Below are 18473 nucleotides of genomic sequence, written 5' to 3' on the forward strand. Positions count from 1 at the left end.
TCCTTGTCTCTCATGCGACACGCAGTGTGTGTGTGTGTGTGTATGTGTGACATGGACTTGGAACATTCATACAATCAAAGCTTGGATCACCCGTCCGTCATCGAAGGTGCTTGACCCGCTGCACGTCTCCAAGAAGCAGGATACCATGCGACCATAATGGATGAACGGAGCAACACCTCAGGTCCAATCAGACTTCCCGACCCCAGCCTCTGTCATGGTCGACCATCATTTTACCATCAGAGAGCAACGAGTGATCGTCTTGCATCCTCAGACGACGGTCGACGGCTCTTCTCCTCTCGTCCTTGGCTCGGCCGTTCATACAGACGCCAAGCACTTAACCCGTTGTTCACTAAGCGATGACCGATACTCGACCGTCTTGCATTTCCATCTCGAAGCGAGGACTTTTGTCGCATTGTGGCATTGTTTGAGATGCATCTTCGCCCTGCTTTGATCGTCTTGAGCTGAGGGGTGGGACTGATCATATCGACAACTGACAACGGCTAATGACAACCCATAGCTTATCGCGTGCCTTATCTCCAGATCTCTGCAAGTCGGGACCTATCGGAAGACGTGTTGGAACTCCTTATCGCTGCCAACGACTGGTACTTTTTTTCCCCTTTTATTTGTTTTTTTTTTGGTTTTCCTTCTTGGGGGGGGGGGGGAAAGAGAATCCGCCCGGCCTCTCCATTCTTCTTCGGTGGAGCATGGCCTCGTGGGGCCAAAAATATTTACCTTTTCACAGTATCAAACTTGTCACACGGATGGAGATGCGCGATGCACAAACGCGCCTCGGCTTCTTGAGGATTGCCTCGCGGGATGACAACTTAAGCCCGCAAGGCAGCTTGAGCTTGCCGAGCCTGGTTTCTGCTTCGTCTAGAGGCGTGCATCATAACCGGTCACACTACTGTAGGTATGTACTTTGCGCCTTTCCGATTCCCTGCCCCGTCGCCTGCGGAGAGGTCACCCAAGTGCCGAGATCAAGAAGATGGGTCAGATCGTCCCCACGTCAAGCGCGGTTGGAGATAATCTTGCTCTGTTGGGATTCCGCGACGAGAATACTTCCTTGCGAAGACCTGACTCGAGGATGCAGGAAACTCATCACAGCCGCCTGGGTCGTCTGGACGGCTCATTGTGTAGTGTGTGGAGCTCAGTGCATGCTGCATCAGTGCATACCCGTGGTATGAGACGACGTGGTCGCTACATGACTACAGTATGACTGAGATGATGCATTTGTACTCGACTGATTTTCTGGTCTTGGTCGGACTCCGCCCGCGTCTAGGGCCGAGGGAGATGAATTACCTTTTTAGGTTTGCAGCCCACCTCTATTTCCGAGCGTCATCATCGCCGCGCTGTGTATATCCAGCGGACTATTGCAATATAATTGCCTGCTGCCATGACAATCCTGACGTGTCCATTGGGACCCTCGGTACCTCACCAGGGAAAGAGTACGGAGGATCGTCGTCAGGAACATTTCTTGTGTCTGAGTGAGCCTCGCAGTGATCCACAAGTGGCAATTTTGGCAATTCCACTCCTATTGGGAGCGGACTTTGGTCATTATTCAGCATGTCCTTTTTTGACACGGTCGCGCTCTTCATGCCATAGTGCGGCGAGGACCTTTGTTCTTCCCAAAAAGAAAAAAAAAAGAATCAGCAAGACCTGATTGAGGTATGAAGCGGACAGAGGAGGGGCGTGCGGTAGGTTGCCAAGGTGGCTTGCATATATGCATTTTAGCCGTGGAATGAGAAAAGATCCGCTGCCGGTTCCCCGCCAGGCCGCGGGACGGAGGTCGCAGATTGAATGACGAGGTACATGAATGGATGTTCGTAAATTGAAGAGGATTGGTGTATTGAGGAAACGAGGGGAGCAAAAGAAGGTGAGGAGAAGAAATGGAAAGACATGAGATGGGGTAAGTCCGATCCTCATGAGGGACGTCCCTCACTAACTGGGAACACTAACCACCAGTCAGCGCCCAAGCTTTGCTCAGCAACAACGCTGTAGAACCTTCATGGTTGGAAAAAGAAGAAAAGAAAAGGGAAAAAAAAAACATCAACTCAATGCGCCGGATGATTCTGATCCTGGCGCGACTCCTCCGCAGATGTGCAGATGCGCAGACTGGCAGACCGAGACCGCAGAACCGAGTTCGGGGGTGGTCTGGCTGAAATGGAAATATGAATACAACAAGGCGAAACATGTGTCTTTATTACGATACAATACCGCTGCATCGGGTAATCTAGGAATGACCCTCAACTTCGGTGAGTACTTTCTTCGACTTCCAGTTCCAGCTTCCTACTACTGTGTGAATGCAGATGAGATGTCCAGCTACCAGCTGGCCTCGTGCCTACTAGTACCTCTGTGCTACTGAAGTATTGTACAAAGTAAAATGCACATAAGTCTTCTCCTCAAGTCTCGAATATAGCACATTGTCTCATGTACAACCGTGAAGCACTGACCATGACTCGCTAAACCAAGCAAGTCATTCCCTATCCATGTCTGCCCCAAAGCGGGTGGCATTTTTTCGCTCTCGGGTCCTCCGACCGATGCAAAGGCTTGGATTTTTGCTGACATCCAGCTGGCTGCTGGCTGCTGGGTGCTAGCACATGCCGGCATTGCTGCGAACCAGGGTCATTGCGCTGCACTCCACTCGTTGCAATCTGATTCTAGGCTCAGCTTCTAGATGCATGTGTTACCTACCTACTTCCAGTGCATAGTCCTACAGTAAGTAGTACCTACCTCGTAGTATACACTGTACACACGAGCGCAACACTAGTCACCAGCCACTTGATTGTCATGTTTTCCCTATCGCATTTAGAAGTGTCATTATTATACCTACACATGTACGGGTATATCTCCGGAGCACTGAGGTCACTCAGGTCAGTGTATCTGTTGGTAGTAACGTGCTTACATGACTCGCATTTTTCAAATTGAGAGATGTGGGCTCTGGATTGGTGTCCACATGGAGTGGTTATTCTTAGTCGTCTGACTTGACTTCACTCCCTATTTCATCAAATTTCAGGCTGGTTTTCGAAATCTCACTCAGAGGTGGTGACTGGATGATTTGTATTTGAAAGAAGCATGTCTAATGTCGAGAGGATCGCCACCCGGCGACCTCGACCTGACTTTCAGATTCAGATGCGCAATATCCTCCAGATCCAGCCCTGAGCCGCTTGAGATTGGATATACGTGGGTATCCATCCACCTACCAGACGTGAACTCTGTCTTGTTCTAGAATCCAGGCCTCTCCAGTTCCTGACACGGACCGCCCGGTCCACCTCAGCGACCCTGAGTATACGAGTATAGGTAGTCGTATTCAGTAGTGCATCGTTGATACTACAAGTACATAACTAAGTAGTAAGTTAACGACCTACTGTTAACTACCTAAGTAGTACATACATTACTAGATCAACTAGAAAGTACATGACTACATACTTGATTAGTACATACTACATAGTCCTGTTACATGCGACTATTGAATATTGATACCTGTACTCAATACTGGACAAAGCCTGGTATTGCGATCTGGAACGAGTCCGTCAAAGTTGCGAGTAGGACTAGGGACCGAAGTAGCTCCGTGAACCGGGTCGGCTTATCTTGAGTCAAAACCTTTTCCCACTCCCATTTGCTTCTTCGGACGCCATCCTATCTGCAGTCCAGATTCTCGGCCCCGCCACCCTACTTGGTCGTGCCGTGACTGGGTGACTGTGCACCGAGGCTCCGAGAGGTGGGTTCAAGGTTGCGGCGCGGAGGACTGTGGGCTTCCGTGAAATGGCAATCACTCTTGTAGTCTTGTTGGTGTTACTGAATATACTGACTACCTATTACTTAGTAACCTACCACAGTGACTTTCCCGATGTGTGGTTCGGAGGGCGCTTCAGATGTATATATTCAATTTCTTGGGTGGGAGCATGGATCTGGTTTCTGGCCTGGATGTAAAGTGGAAACGTGTGAACAAACGGAAGATGACGATATCGTAGGCCGGCCACCCTGTAGTTTGTACTGAAGCTATTGGCCAGATTGAAGAGTGTATGTAGAAAATTTGAAACATGTGGCCTGCGATGGAGTACGGTTCAATCCAGCGGGCCTCTGCTGGGACTGAGAAAAGTATGATTTCACACTCATCAATGTCCAATAAACATTACTTTACCTGCAGAGTCCCTTACCTACGGTGTGCTATAGGTCACTGTCCATGATTCGGACCGAAGTGTGATTTGAACATAACCCTATGGAATGGAAGGCCAGATCCATCCGGTCCAGGTCATGAAGGACACACATTGCTGTAATCATGTGCTGCCCAAACCTCCCTGGTGGATACCTGGACAGCAGAATCGTAACCTCATAGTAGTTACTAAGGTAGTCAACAGCCGCTTTCCTTTCAAAGCTATCACGTGAAGAGAAGTTAACTCTCAGCACGTGAGTTTGGTTGACGGCCTAACCTTACTCCAATCCCGTACTCGTTCACACGTGTCACCTTCATCTGTTCGGCATATCCCTCCATCAACCCTTACCGCAGCTTTAGTCCCCCCCCCCCCCCTGGGTTCGCCCTTGACGCTTGTCAAATCCGCCTCCTCCTCGCACTAAAGACAACTAGATTTGTCTGCAGGTGCTCCGTCCCTGACACATCCCTGCTGACAGTCCTGTGATTTGCTTATTACTTCCAGTCGCTGGATTATCTATGAATTCTTGCCCGTTCGGCCACGGCACTTATTTCGGACTCGGGCCGAAAACACGGGCCACGCGGGCATGTCAGCACGGTGGTCGACGGGAGAGCATGGCCAGCACGTTAGTACTAAAAGGGGCCCCCTGGAACTGTGGTCGCCTAAGCGCTCTCTCGTACATCATGAATCATGACCGTAGAGTCCAAAGTAGACTCAGTAGTCAGTAGACTCAGTACTGTTTGGTGCAGTAGGTCGTCCAGCTCCTCCCCAAGGTCCCGATTCAAGGAACCCAAACTTTGTGATCGTGTGGCGGGTGCATCCGTGAGCGCGGTGGCTCGTGCGGTCGTGTAATGTCCACAGGTTAGATTGGCCTGCACGTCCATGCATCATATGCTTAGCTTCGCAGCACTGCAGTTTGTCGACTCCACTTTGATCTCGTTGAGAGGTCCGGATATCGGACGGGAAGAGGGGGAAGGGAATGAGTCTGGTATGTGGGTACGACTGGATGGGTAGGGGGCCGGGGACACGGAGCTTGAGCTCATGAATACGATGCCAGAATAGAGGTCAATCGGAAATATTTGATAACTACAGGTAGGTGGTAAGCATTCACTTGGGAATATGCGCGTAGTCGTACAGTCTTCGGGTGACCTAGAGGCTCGGTGCCGATGGTCGAGCTGGCTACCAGTAGATGCTAGATTAGAGGTACTGTAGGTCTCATTCAAAGTGGAGGAGGGTTCGGTGCGTTATGAAGGCCTTGCCAGATGCACCGATTCGTGGAAAATCGTACTGCAGCACGATGGATGATTGTCGGCCTCACGGAGATACCCCCACTACTCCGAGGTGTTTAGGCATGGGAACCAAGCTTGGCTTGGAATGACACCAGAGAAAAATGGTGGGAAAGTTGATTTTACTAGATCCATGGCAGTATGCGTTGCAATGAAATACTTGCTAGACCAGTTGGAGTCCAAACGACCTTCAACCGGCTGGAAGGCCTAAATGCTGACATCGGGAGGCTATGATGCATATCCGACTTTCAGTACTGGGTCAGTTCAATGTTCTTTCGTAAATTGAAACTATTCAAATAGCCTGCACTGGCCGAGCTGACCCATCGAGAGACTGCAGATGTATGGCAGATACTATGATCATTGTCCGTGCAAAAGTGCCACTGAACTAGTAGTGTGGCTTCGAGTCTCTCATCTTACTAGACGTACAACATATATGGCAAATGTGTCGAATATCCTACGGTTATACTGTGGCCGTGCATAGACCTCTATTTTTCAAGTACGGTTGAATCTCTTCAATAGGTCAGATCGAGAGTCGGGGTCGGTTCCAGATCAGAAGCTGCTATCCTGATACATCTTTCAAATGGAGGCTCCAACAGCGTGTAGACACTAAGCAGTAAGCACTACCTAGCCAGTCTGGATATCTTCCCTTCCATCGACGTAGGTACACTTTGAGTAACAACATTCACTACACCGTAGTGACTACATAGTACATAAACAGTATACTACTTCAGTACTCAGTCGTCTTACTACGTAGCTTGTACCTTCGCTGTCTCTGTCCGGGCGATCTACCTTTCTCTCCTGATCGAGTCGACGAGATCAACTTGATCGGTGGCACCAAAACTGCCCATGCCGCCATCTCGGTTACAACATGTACCACGGCCGATAATCGATATAGTAGCAGCCTCCGTGACTAACCCGTCTCGTGGGCGCCGGGTTTCAGGCATCGCCGGTTGTTCATCAGCGGGTCCCTCGTTTGACCCCGGCGCAAATAGAGACGTTGCTTGGGCATGTGGCTTCATCTCCAGAGACGATCAGGCGTTTCTGGCAGTTGAATGGACTTATCTTCTTTGGGCCACCGCGTCGCACTGGCGCTACTCGCTAGTGCACGGAAACCCTCACTAGTGCCTAAGTTGGTGTTGAGTGCTGGATGCCAGACTAAGACACTCCTCCGGGCTGGTGACGAAGTGACTCTTCAGCACGCGTGGGGGGTTTGACGATAAAAGACCGGGTCCAAGGGTGGTGCATGGGAAACCTATGTGACCGGTGACGAAACGCGTAATACGCATACCCGGTCACGATCCTCCCCTCTGCGCAACGGCCATCGAGTCATCGACCATCGCCAGATTTCCAGATTTCCAGATTTCTCCGAAGAAACGTCTTCGCTGGTCGTCGCTCCGTAGTCGTCCCCTCCATCTGATTCACTAGTCGACTCGACCATCTCGTTCGGCCGCGATCGCTTCACCTGCTCTTCTTCGATCTTCTCTACTTATTCAACTTATTCCATAGGAGGTCCGACCGGTGCTCCCTCCTTCAACGTCAAATCTTTCCCCCGGTCTATCGTCCCGTCAATTCGACCTCAGCCTCGATCTCGACTCGACCCTCTTTTCTTTTTCCCTATCTTTCGGCGTCGAATCTGCATCTCTCTCCTGTTCCCTTGTGTATTCTTCACTCACTGCTTGAACGTGATCGCAAGCTCGGGGCATGAGCGCCTGGAGGGTCTAGCCCTCCTCCTCTACGAAACGTCGAGAGACCTTCTCTGGAGATGTGTAAAAGGGAAAAAAGAAAAGAAAAAGATCTCACTAGCAAGTGAAGAAACTAGAAAGAGGAACGGCATCCAATACCAATCCGGCCATCCAGACGTTACAGCCGAGTCCGACTGGCCGAAGTCGTGAACTCTCTCTAGAACTTTTTCCACTTCTTCATCGTCCCAATTGTCAGATCGCTGGGTTCTGTGCCCCGTCCATATCCTCCGATCCTATATACCTCCTCCCACTTTCACACCTGTCTGCTGTCCACTCTTCCTTCTTCTCTCTCTCTCTCTCTCTCTCTCTCTCTCTCTCTCTCTCATTCTTACTCGATCTCTGAACTCCGTTCATCTCCTCCCGCCCCCCCCCCCCCCTCTCTCTCTCCTTCTCATCGTGAGTACCTGCCCGGGATTACGCTTCCATGCGACTGCCCCCCCACCCCTCGTTCGCTCGGTGAAAAGCGGTACTGACGTCGGTGCTGACCCCGGTCGCTGGCTGCATCCTCCTGCCCTATCGCCTCGCTCGGTTGCCTCTGTCCTTTTTCTGGGCCTCATCCAACTTTCCCTCCCCCGGACGAGACCCTCGTTTACGGCGGGTACGGGGGAAATTTCCCATTCAACCAATCTCCAGCTCCAGCTCCACGTCTGTGACCATCACCACCACCACCAACACCAACCAACCCCCCGCCGCCGTGCCTTTCAACTATATTTGTCTCTGCCATCCTGAGACCCTCCGTCTATTTTTCTTCCCCCTCGGTCTTTCCCCCCTCCTTCTGTGGCTCTGCACAGCGACCATGGAGGGCTTGAACCATGGAGGGCGCGGGTACGGGCACGGGCCTGCGGCTGCTTATGGGCACGCCAATGCGAACGGAGGATCCCGACCGTCGCACTCATCTGCCTTGGCCTTGCCGAGTGTCGACTTCGATGACTCGCATATGATGTCCGACGACTTGTCCTTTGGCTCCCCCTTTAGCCCGACCGACTCATCCTCCAACACCAACACCAATAACAACACCACCAGAGCCCAGGACGGCATGCTCTCGGATGCCATCTTCCCCGAATGGAAGACCGGTGCCCCGCGCGGGCATGACAATCCGGATGAGCTGCAGAAGAACGATCCCTTGGCCGCTCAGATCTGGAAGCTGTACACCCGAACCAAATCCCAGCTCCCAAACCAGGAACGCATGGAGAACTTGACATGGCGCATGATGGCCATGAGTTTACGGCGCAAGGAACGAGAGCAAGCGCGGTAGGTTCCCCTCGCAAAACTCGCCTCCCCCGCCGTTGAAAATTGTCGACCCCCGGACTGACCCTGGATTGACTCTCAGGACATTGCAACTCCAAAAAGACAGCACCAGTCCCAACACCAGCGGCTTATCCCAGCTGCATTTGTCTGAGGAACAGGCCTCCACTTCCTCGTCTGACCAACATGCCGACATGACCATGGACGCAACGCCCGATGCGATGAATATTGATGACTTCATCGTTCCCTTTGACTCCCCCACTGAATATAGCTCTCACCACCTCGCGGCCGATCGCCAGTTCAATGCCACTCCCACCGCCTCCATCCCCATCAAGACTCGCAAAGACCAGCCGATGCATGATACAACGGTGGCCGCATCCTTCCAACATCCGCCGCCTGATCAACGCAACAACAGCGAGTTCGGGTACGTCCCCCGTCGAGTCCGCAAGACCAGTATCGACGAGAGACAATTCTTCTCCGGCCTGGGCGCCCCAACCAGGAAACGCCCGGCCGACGCATCGCCGCAGGTGCCTCCCGTATCCAACGCCGCACTCGCACACCACTCGGAGCTGGCCTCGACGCTACCGGACTATTCGTTGGATCACCCGCCTCCCGCATTCGCGATGCCGGGTAACGGTACTGTTGGCGGCCGTCGTTCGCAGCACCACCATACCAACAGTGTCCCCTTCAACCTGGATACCCTCGGCATGGGTGAGGATCACGGTATTCATTCCGCAGGTCCCTATCAGCAACATTTCACTTTCTCCCCTTCCGAATCTCCCATGACCTCGGGCCATCCATTTTCCAATCTGTATGCGCAAACCCCGTTGGCCTCGTCCCTCAACTCGACCGAGTTCTTTTCCCCGCCGCCCTCGGGTTATCAATCCGCTGTCTCGACCCCGCAGCCGATTTACGAAGGCGAGCAATCTCTATTCTTCAACGACGTGCCCTCAACCGACCCCCATACTCAACGCCGCATTCCGAACTATCTGCAGCAGCGGACCTCGAATCTGTCGGCCTCCCTACAACCCCGTCACATGTTCGGCACCAACACGGGCACTTCTTCCGCCGAGTTTTCGGCCCCCAGCTCTGTCCCCATCGCGCCCACTCCCATTCATCCGTCTGGCTTCTCGGTTCCTCAGCTGCAACACGTGAATCCACACCAGGTACTTGGAGCCGGCGACTTCTCCTCGACCGCTCCGACCAACAGCATGTTCACCTTCGGAGGCGACTCCGATAACGAGGACGATGACGGCCCTTCGTATGGCCGAGGAGGAATCGCCATGCCCAACGACTACTCCCCCATGGAGGAGGGCGATCTCCAGTCGGGTCTCAATTGGGACAGCGGGTTTGCAGGCTCCGTTCAGTCTTTGCCAGGCTTCAACGGAATGCATCGTAAGCAAGTCACCATCGGTTCGGTTGATGTGATGGATGGCTCGTCCGATTGGCAGCACAGCAGTAGTTTGACGGGGCGGGGCCACGGCTCTGCAGCTTCGGTGAGCGACGTACGAAACCGTGACATGGATCCCCGGCGCCAGAAGATTGCCCGTACCGCCTCGACCCCGAATGCACCCGCTTTGCTTCGCCAGAGCATGACCGGTTTTACCTCCAACCCGCCCACCAATCATCCTTCGCCTAACACTCCCCCGGAATCTGGTCTGAGCAGTGCTGTGCCCTCACGACCAGGCAGTCCGGGCGGCTCCAGGAACGGAGATCCTAATGCCGGACCGACGACATGCACCAATTGTTTCACCCAGACCACTCCGTTGTGGCGTCGTAACCCCGAGGGTCAGCCTCTGTGCAATGCCTGCGGTTTGTTCTTGAAGCTTCACGGCGTCGTTCGTCCCTTGTCGCTGAAGACCGACGTCATCAAGAAGCGCAACCGCAGCAGTGCCAACTCTCTAGCCGTCGGTACCTCCCGCGGCTCCAAAAAGTCCTCTCGCAAGAACTCCCTTCAGCAGGCACCCTCCAACTTGATTGCCTCTCGTACACCCAACGGCAACTCCTCAGAGTCTCCTCCCGCCATTCTTGGGTCTAGCACGATGGGTAAGCCAGGTGTGGTGCCTATTGCTGCCGCTCCACCCAAGGCAGGTCCTCCTGCCGGGGTGGCATCGGCTCGCGCAGGGGTGCAAGTGGCCCCCCGACGGCAGCGCCGTCTGGAAAAGGCTCCTACGGGTTCTGATCCGGATGGCGAAGACAGTCCCCGAGCCAACACTTCCGCTGGTCGGTCGAAAGTGGTGCCCTTGGCGCCCGCTATGCCCCCTGCAGCTGCCAATCCGGCTAATCATAGTATTGCTGGTGGGCAAGGCGCCAGTCAGGAGTGGGAGTGGCTGACCATGAGTCTTTAGCTTCGCCTGGCTATCATATAGTCTGTTGAGCTGGAGCCAGTGGTGAACAATGTACTCTTGCGTCTCTCGAGCTTGGGTGTTGGCGTGACAAATGAGATTTGAGCTACAGATCCACCAGATGGTTGTTTTCTCTTTTTACCCGACTTCTGGCCCCTTCTTTTTTTCCTTTTCTTTGCCATGGGATCACTTTTCAGGCAGCTGGGTGAACCTGGTCCTTCTCTTACTGTGATGTCACTATCTGTGTTTCGTTATCTGTTATGTGTGCTTGATGATCTTTGTGATTTGATTGATACAACCGCGTCTGTCCGGTGTCTAGTCTTTGCTCTCATGTTTCTTTCCTCTTTGTGTTTCTGATATCTATACTGGACCCGGGCAGAAGTGCGCATCTCATGTCTTTTTTTCGATTTCTTTTTTTTTCTGACTCGTTTCCGCGTCTTCTTTCTGGTTTGCTTCAATGCTTATGCGCTCTTACGTCGAGTCACGCGCTGCTGAGCGGCTGACCTGCAGAGGTTTTAATGGGATTTTACGCGCTTATTTTAGACTTGATCTTTGACTATGAATTTGACGAGCTACCTCTTTCAACACATTAGTTCATCTGCTTCTTTGATCCAACTGTAGGTCTGTACTCCATCCTTGTGGCTGATGCAGATGACCTTTATAGCATAGGTATGGTAGCACCTTTGTAGAGAGGCCACGAGTCATCTGAGAACGCCGGAGATCGCTCGTAACATTCAAATGCCGGACGAGAATGTGAGAGGCTGGCACTGATAGAACGCGCCACAGGCTTGAGAGGCTTCGATTCGATTCTTTCGTCGATGGAACCTGCCTTTGGAAGGCCTTGTTTATATAGAATTATACATGGTGGTCTACTGGTGGGCTAGGCTACTACTAGCCTCAGGAGCCTGCCCTGATAGTCATTGACGGCAGTTTAACCTTAAAAACGAAAGTCTCCACATCCCCCACTCTTCAGCCTATCACCCGCATTAACGTCTGGTATCTAGGTCGTGGTCATCATCTTGATCACAAATTCGAAACGGCCAATTTTCATGCTCGACGGGTGTGCGTCTGTAGCTGAGTGTTGTAAAGGCAGCTGTTGGGAAGACTTGTGGAATCGATTTCTTTTTCGCCACATTTGCCACGACTGCCGAGGTGTCGATGAGACTCGATTTCTTTTCTCGCGCTGGACTCACTGTGCCATGGTTGTGGTCAATTGTGTTGTTACGTCAGTAGAACGCAGGTATAATGTCATCAGGCGAGATACTGGCTTGGTTCGAACATCGTCTTTAGGTTTCAATCTCTGCTACATAGCAATCTCGTCATCCTCACCAATCAATATAAATTTAAACCTAGACATGCCGGTAAAGCTGAGGATTAGAGATCACTTACAGCTTTTTACTCACTGGGTAATACCTGTCTCTTTCCACCAACTGGGCATAGCACAATCTTCAAACTCTATGAACATTGAGATAGAATCATTGATCCAAGCAAGAGACATGTCTGGACCTGCTGCGGTAGAGTGATTTCCCTTCTACTCCCGGCTTATTCACTGAAACGCCAAGGACTAATCTCCTCCCAATTCGACCGGGAGTAGTACGATAACGCAAACACCGATGGTGGGTGTTCTCTACAAAAGATCATTGATACTTGGTAACCATACTCCTATTAGAGAAATTGACCTGACCCGTCGTTCTAGAAGAGTTTGAATCAACCATCGCCGACGTGAGCAAGCCAGACCCATACACGCGTCAGGCCAAAGAATCGGCCAGTAATGCCCGACAGCGACTCGCAGACTTTTTTGAGCCCGGTATATGCCTCTCAACTCGATGAGCAAAGATGTCCAGCCACTCCCACTAACGTATGACAATTTTGTTTCTAAACTGGAGGTGACACCAAGGCAACTACGCGTCGTCTCTCAGATACATCGACTAGCGAGCATAGCCAGTTCAAGAAGTCGGCGAAAGGGTCCGGCAAGCAGGGAAAGTCAATGTTGGACTCGGCGCATGAGACGGTCGCCAAGGCTTTGGGCGGAGGGTCTCGAGGCGAGTGACTACCACCGGATAAAACCTCCATATATGCAATGGATTGGGGGCGCTTGGAGACTAATCGCAAGAGTGGACAGGGGTTAGTTGAAAATGCATCGGTATCGCTCGACCACGCTCCCGGGGAAACGAAGTGGATTGCAATTGCAATATGGTCCCCAGTCCCCACGAGTTCTCTTCTTTTTACAGTGACATGACGCGGAGAAATGTTGGCCGCTAATCTTTTGATATTTGAGCCTTACCAACAAGTGCAGTTGACAAGGTCTCAGACAAGGTAATTGTTCCTTAGCATTGGCCAGTCTATGCAAGACGGGGTTTAAGACAATACTAAGGTCTTTTTCTTTGGCTTCTGTTACACGGCCTTTTTCTCCCGTAATTCATCCGTAAGTCGGTCGTTCGGTCGTTCATCGTTGAGGGGAGACGCCGAGACTGCCTGAGGCTGTTATTGTCATCACGTGTGATAAGTGCGTCCCCCCCCCCCCCCCCCCCCCAAAAAAAGTCACCGCAACAGCTGTCCATCCTGTAACTGAATAGACACACACAGCAATCATGGGTTCCAGTGCCAAAAGAAAGAAGGAGAAGCAAAAGGACTTCCAAGTGAGCTCTTCAAGAATTCCCACCGTTTACGAAGGAGAATTGAGAACTCTGACAAACTGACTCGCCCAGAAACCCAAACTCAAAGTCGGAAAGGCCAAGGCGAAGCCGGAGAACTTTACAGATACCAGTTTCCGATCCAAAGGTATGATGAACATCCACGATATCCTTGTGTGTGAAAATCTAAAGCGGGAGACTCATCTGCACATTTCGATTCAATTTTTTTTCTGACGCTTGTGAATAGCAATTGTCCTCAATCAACAGTCCCTCCACGTCTCCGCTCCCAATGCCGATAGCCAATTCTCTCATCACCTCTCTCTTCTCTCCTCCAAATCAGATAGCCAACGGCGCGATTCGCTTGCCCATCTGACTACGACGATCGCCTCGCGACCGGTCAATTCGCCTCTCCCGCAACCCGTCAGCGTGATGCTGCCGTCTTTACTTCCATTGATCCTGGACGCAAACAACAACGTTCGCACGGCGCTTCTCAAACTCCTGCGCACCCTCCCCAACAACGATGTACAGGATCACGTGGCGCAACTTCTTCCTTACGTCCGTGCCGGTATGACCCATCTGGCCGCTGACATTCGTGTCTCCGCCGTGGAGATCCTCTCATGGATGGTCGAGGCGGCCGGTGAAGCTGTTGTGTCCTGTGCCGGCGGATGGATCAAGACCTTCAATTGCTTCTTGTCGATACTAGGATGGCACACGGAGGAGTCGGCACGCTGGTCGTCAAATCGAGCCTCATTTGGAAAATCCGGAAGTCAAGGTCGGCCCATGGTCAAGGTTTTGGGTGCATTGGCGGGATTTTTGGACGCGGGCATTGGGGCTCCAGGAGCATCCGATGGAGGTGAAGATCCGTTGGTTGTACAGTCGTCTTCGACATGGCCATTCCCCTTGTGTCAGACAAGCCAACACATGATCTCCGACTCGGCCACCCCTTATGCCTATCTGAATCTGTTTGGCCAGCCACGAGACGAGGAGGGCGAAATGTACGAAACTCGGGAGGATCGCTTCCGAGTCTTTTCGACTCGGTTCCTGCCAGCTGTTGAGCGGGGGCTCAAGAGTGCGCGAGAAGAGGGTGGTGAACTGGGCCGTGCATCCTCCGGAGTGACCAAGGTTCTTAAGGAGGCCCTTTCATACGGATCTGGACCTTGATTGTCTGATCTCTTTCGAGACCGGTTGCTCATACCACATCTCGGGGAGTTGGAATGAAGCTGAATCCAAACCGCTCACGCCTTTGACCCTCTAGGAGATGAGATGGCTGCAGTGGCTTCAGGCTCGCATCTTCCATCATGCATTGTCAACAGTGTATGGACAAGGAACCTCCACCACCTGATTTCGATCCTAGTCAGATTTGACAAAAGTACCGTACCGCCAGACTCAATCAACATCACCCAGTGTCCATGCTTCGAGCGAATGAGATTTGGATCCCCTCTCAGTGTACGAACACACTTCAGTCATTTGCCGAAGTGAATGCGTTGAAGATTTGCCCGCATGATACGGCATCGAAACTCGTCATCGACATCGTTTCTCCATAGCTCCTGAGGTACGGATCTTAATGGATGAAGCGGCCACTCTACTTTACCCACTATGTCACTTTACCATTGGATTTTGGGATGCGGACCCCTTCTGCTACCCGCGACGTGTATATACTACAGAGATCCCTATACATGAAATTGAAATGATACCCCCAACCGAGACCATTCGAACTTGCCACGTTGATTCTTGCATATGGAAAGTGAATCTATACTACAGCAATGGGCTTTGGCCCATGTTCGCGATTGCATCTCTTCACGAGATTCCAAATCCGTCGGTCTGCCTCCGTGGCCCTTGGGGCTCTCTCATTCGGGGCAAAAGACGAGGAAGCGCCCGTCGCAGACTGTGATGAAATTCTCCATCTGAAGATACGATAAATCCACTGAATGGTAAAATTTCACATGTATTCCATCGTTGCAGAAAGATACCTAGAAGTCGGAACTGTCTAAACTACCTTTTCCGACTCGTCGGGCACTTTTTCGCCCCGGGAAGTCGCCGAAATTCTCTCGGAACTTTCGGCCTCGACCCCTTCTACCACAATCCCGTGTCCGTCGTAGATCTCGTCCGGAAGGACCGCCCGAGCCACTTGAGTGTGCTTTGCTGGATAGAGCCACGACAGAGCAAGATAGACGACTGCTGTGGCGGCGAATCCCAGCAACCACCCAAATTGGTATGGATGAACACCGACACCAACGTCAATCTTCAAGTCCACGCCATTGATCAAACCCGGTAGACTCGGCACCACTCCCACGATGAAGGAGACCAAAGCGCGCCAATTCAAGCCCCAGATCGAGGTTTTCGAGAATGGGAGCGTCCCCGCATATCGATATGTGGGGTTTCGAGGTTGGTATAACGCCAGAACATCGTAGCGGCCGCGATTGACGACCCAAAAGTCAAACAGCATAATTGCGCCGATCGGTCCAAGGAAGATCGCATACGCGCTCATGAAACTTAGAAAGTTGCCTGCCGAAGCAAGGATCTTCCAGGGAACCAGGGCCCACGAGAGCAGAGCGCAAAGAATCTGACCGCGACGAATGTTCAACACTTGAGGAGCGAGCGCGGTAAAGTCGTTTGCAGCCGATAGCGAATTGGCCGAAATATTGACTCCTAGCGATGCAATCGCGAAAGATGCCGCGCCAAAGAAGCGTGCAGCGCGGTTGGGCCAGTGACTGATCAACTCGTTGGGGTCCCAGGGGATAGTCGCAAGATGGTAGTGTGCTTGACCGGCGGATGATGCAGCGATGCCGATGAATGAGATGAAGGTAAATATCACGGGGAGCATGGGGATGTACAACAATTGCCATCGAGGGTTGATCCGTGAATATCGAGAAAAATCAGACTGATGCGCAAGCAAGTGAGTTAGATACTAGCGTCTGCGAGGGAAAGCCGGACCGACGATCCACGAATCTTACCTGATTCACACTGAGAGTGGCATAATTTCCCAGGACCGAGGTCATGTTGGCCAGAAACAGCCAGCTATACTTGGAGCCCGAGACGGTTGCCTTTTGCTGAGCAAAGATCGCGCCACCACCTTTTTCCACGGTAAAGGCCCAGATCAAAATTCCGATCCAGGCCAGTGGCACCACGATCGACTTGACGGTGAACAGCCACCGCAGCTTGTTAGGATGCATGCATAAAAAGGGGAATTGGATGATCCAAAAGATCAAGAAGGCGATCATTCCGTTTGTGGTGATGCCCTGCGACAGGGGAATATCATTCTCCAGTTCCAGAAAACTCGGCCAGATGGCTCCGATCATGACTCGAACCGAGTTACCCCCATTGACATTTTGAATGGCAAACCAAAAGACCGCCAGAATTAATCGCGAGACAATGGCAATATAGGAGCCCCAAAATCCCCAGCTGGCACGCGCGATCACGGGGAATGGAACGTGATAAATGGCACCCACGGCACCGTTACCGGCGATCACGAAGGATATGATGAAGAAGGAGATTGCGACGATCGCCAGGGCCTCTCGATATGTGAGGCCCACAGCAATGATGCTACTGGCGAATTGCCATGTTGCGGCATTGAAGGCATCGGAGATCCAATATGCTAGAAAATTCCGTAAAAGAATGTCAGAGTAAACATCTCCACATGCAATTTGAAGGCTTCTTGGCCCCCAAGCATGTGTGGCGCAAGCATCCACGACAGAGAAGCCATGGGTTTGGGACTGTACCTATGAGACTCATTACACCCCATTTGCGGCCTAGCAATGGCACGGGGTCGAGATCCAAATTGGTCCATCGAGTACTACCCTCTGCGAAGGCCGATTGAGGCTGGGAGACCCTCAATCGGGGCCGGGCGATGCGCATGATGGATGGCGAGAGTTCAATACGAGCCTGGCTGACGGTTGAGTCGGTCTCAATGTCCGAGGTGTCAATCACGATTTAGGGGTGAGAAAACGAAGCGCTCGAATCGTTGGATCATGAAGGAGATGAAGAGAGCAAACCTGCGCCATTGGAGCGGCAGCTGAGGAGAATATACTAGTACTCCTGCATGTATGACCCTCTTTGCGCTCGTGCGTCAATCTTGCCGATAAGCTTATTATCGCAGCATCATTGGAGGTATCATTGTAGCGTGACAAGAATAAGAGGGGTGGGGGAAAGGATGAACAGCCACATCGAGTAGCCGAGAGTCCAAAGATCCCAGTCAGAGTCGCATTAGAGTTACTGATAGGGAGAAGCAGGGATTAGAGAAACCGGCTCGGTTCTGTGACGTCCAATCCAGGGGACTTTTGCCCGGTCCAACGTCCAGACCATGCGCGAGTGTTGCCGCAGATGGAAAGATAAACACTCGTGAGCTTGCAGATAAGCGGACAGTAGTCCAGACTTCAGAGTTGTCCAGCCCGAGGGATTAGCAAAGTTAAGCGATACGGGATGAAGGAGATAGCCATGGATTGGGCTGAGATGTGCTGATCATCACCTCTAATCAAAAATACCGAAGCCCTCATGCGTTACCGCCCTACCGGGCCATTTTGCATGCTCTTTGTCTGAGGTTTCTCCAGAAAAGAGTGTTTCTGAGGATGGGGGTTGGAGGACGCCCTTGTTGATCCAATTGAAGCACTGCCTAATTCACATCAGCAGAGGTTGTACACTCATAGATGCCGAGTAGTAGTGAATCTTCCATGGAAAAGGTACCTCTCTCTTGCTGTACAAACTTACGAAGAGCCACTTTCTCTTTCTCCGCATGGCTGCTTCGAACTGAGTATGGCTTCTCATGGAGCGCTCCGAATGATCGATAGCAAGACATGTACAGATTCGACTGTCTTGCCGCGATCTTTACTCACAAACAGCGCTAGCATCTTTCTCTTGCCCACGCTCTGAAGTCCACCATCGCTGTGATTCTGCTCTGGCAACTTGTGTCAAGTCCAGCTTCTGAGTGCCGGTACATCCCCTCACTGTCAAGTTTGTCAACGCTATTCTGACTCGGGACAAGCCAGTAGCCACACTTGAACTGTGGGGGAGGATATCAAAGGATCCACCAACAACGACGACCTGATAAGCTTCGGATGAACGAATGGGAGGAAAG

At 52.0% G+C, this 18473-nt stretch overlaps 4 protein-coding genes across 4 annotated transcripts; 3 read left to right on the forward strand and 1 right to left on the reverse strand.

Annotated features, from left to right (window-relative positions):
• Positions 1–7975: 7975 nt before the first annotated feature.
• Positions 7976–10772, forward strand: N7539_004714 (Nitrogen regulatory protein nrfA; the record flags this gene model as incomplete). The annotated part of the gene is made up of 2 exons (XM_056934316.1): positions 7976–8430; positions 8510–10772. 2 exons carry the CDS (start codon positions 7976–7978, stop codon positions 10770–10772), a joined length of 2718 nt encoding a protein of 905 aa, XP_056789510.1.
• Positions 10773–12540: 1768 nt separating this feature from the next.
• Positions 12541–12819, forward strand: N7539_004715 (uncharacterized protein; the record flags this gene model as incomplete). Its single annotated transcript, XM_056934317.1, has 2 exons — positions 12541–12576; positions 12667–12819. The coding sequence occupies 2 exons, from the start codon at positions 12541–12543 to the stop codon at positions 12817–12819; spliced, it is 189 nt and encodes a 62-aa protein (XP_056789511.1).
• Positions 12820–13360: 541 nt separating this feature from the next.
• N7539_004716 (IPI1/TEX10 family protein) lies at positions 13361–14563 on the forward strand (the record flags this gene model as incomplete). The annotated part of the gene is made up of 3 exons (XM_056934318.1): positions 13361–13408; positions 13478–13550; positions 13650–14563. 3 exons carry the CDS (start codon positions 13361–13363, stop codon positions 14561–14563), a joined length of 1035 nt encoding a protein of 344 aa, XP_056789512.1.
• Positions 14564–15389: 826 nt separating this feature from the next.
• N7539_004717 (nucleobase cation symporter-1 family protein) lies at positions 15390–17257 on the reverse strand (the record flags this gene model as incomplete). The annotated part of the gene is made up of 3 exons (XM_056934319.1): positions 15390–16283; positions 16357–16997; positions 17122–17257. 3 exons carry the CDS (start codon positions 17255–17257, stop codon positions 15390–15392), a joined length of 1671 nt encoding a protein of 556 aa, XP_056789513.1.
• Between the last annotated feature and the right edge of the window lie 1216 nt (positions 17258–18473).

This window comes from Penicillium diatomitis (genome assembly GCF_028827545.1).
Source record: "Penicillium diatomitis strain IBT 30728 chromosome Unknown utg000005l_segment0_segment0, whole genome shotgun sequence".
NCBI classification, from domain to species: Eukaryota; Fungi; Ascomycota; class Eurotiomycetes; order Eurotiales; family Aspergillaceae; genus Penicillium; species Penicillium diatomitis.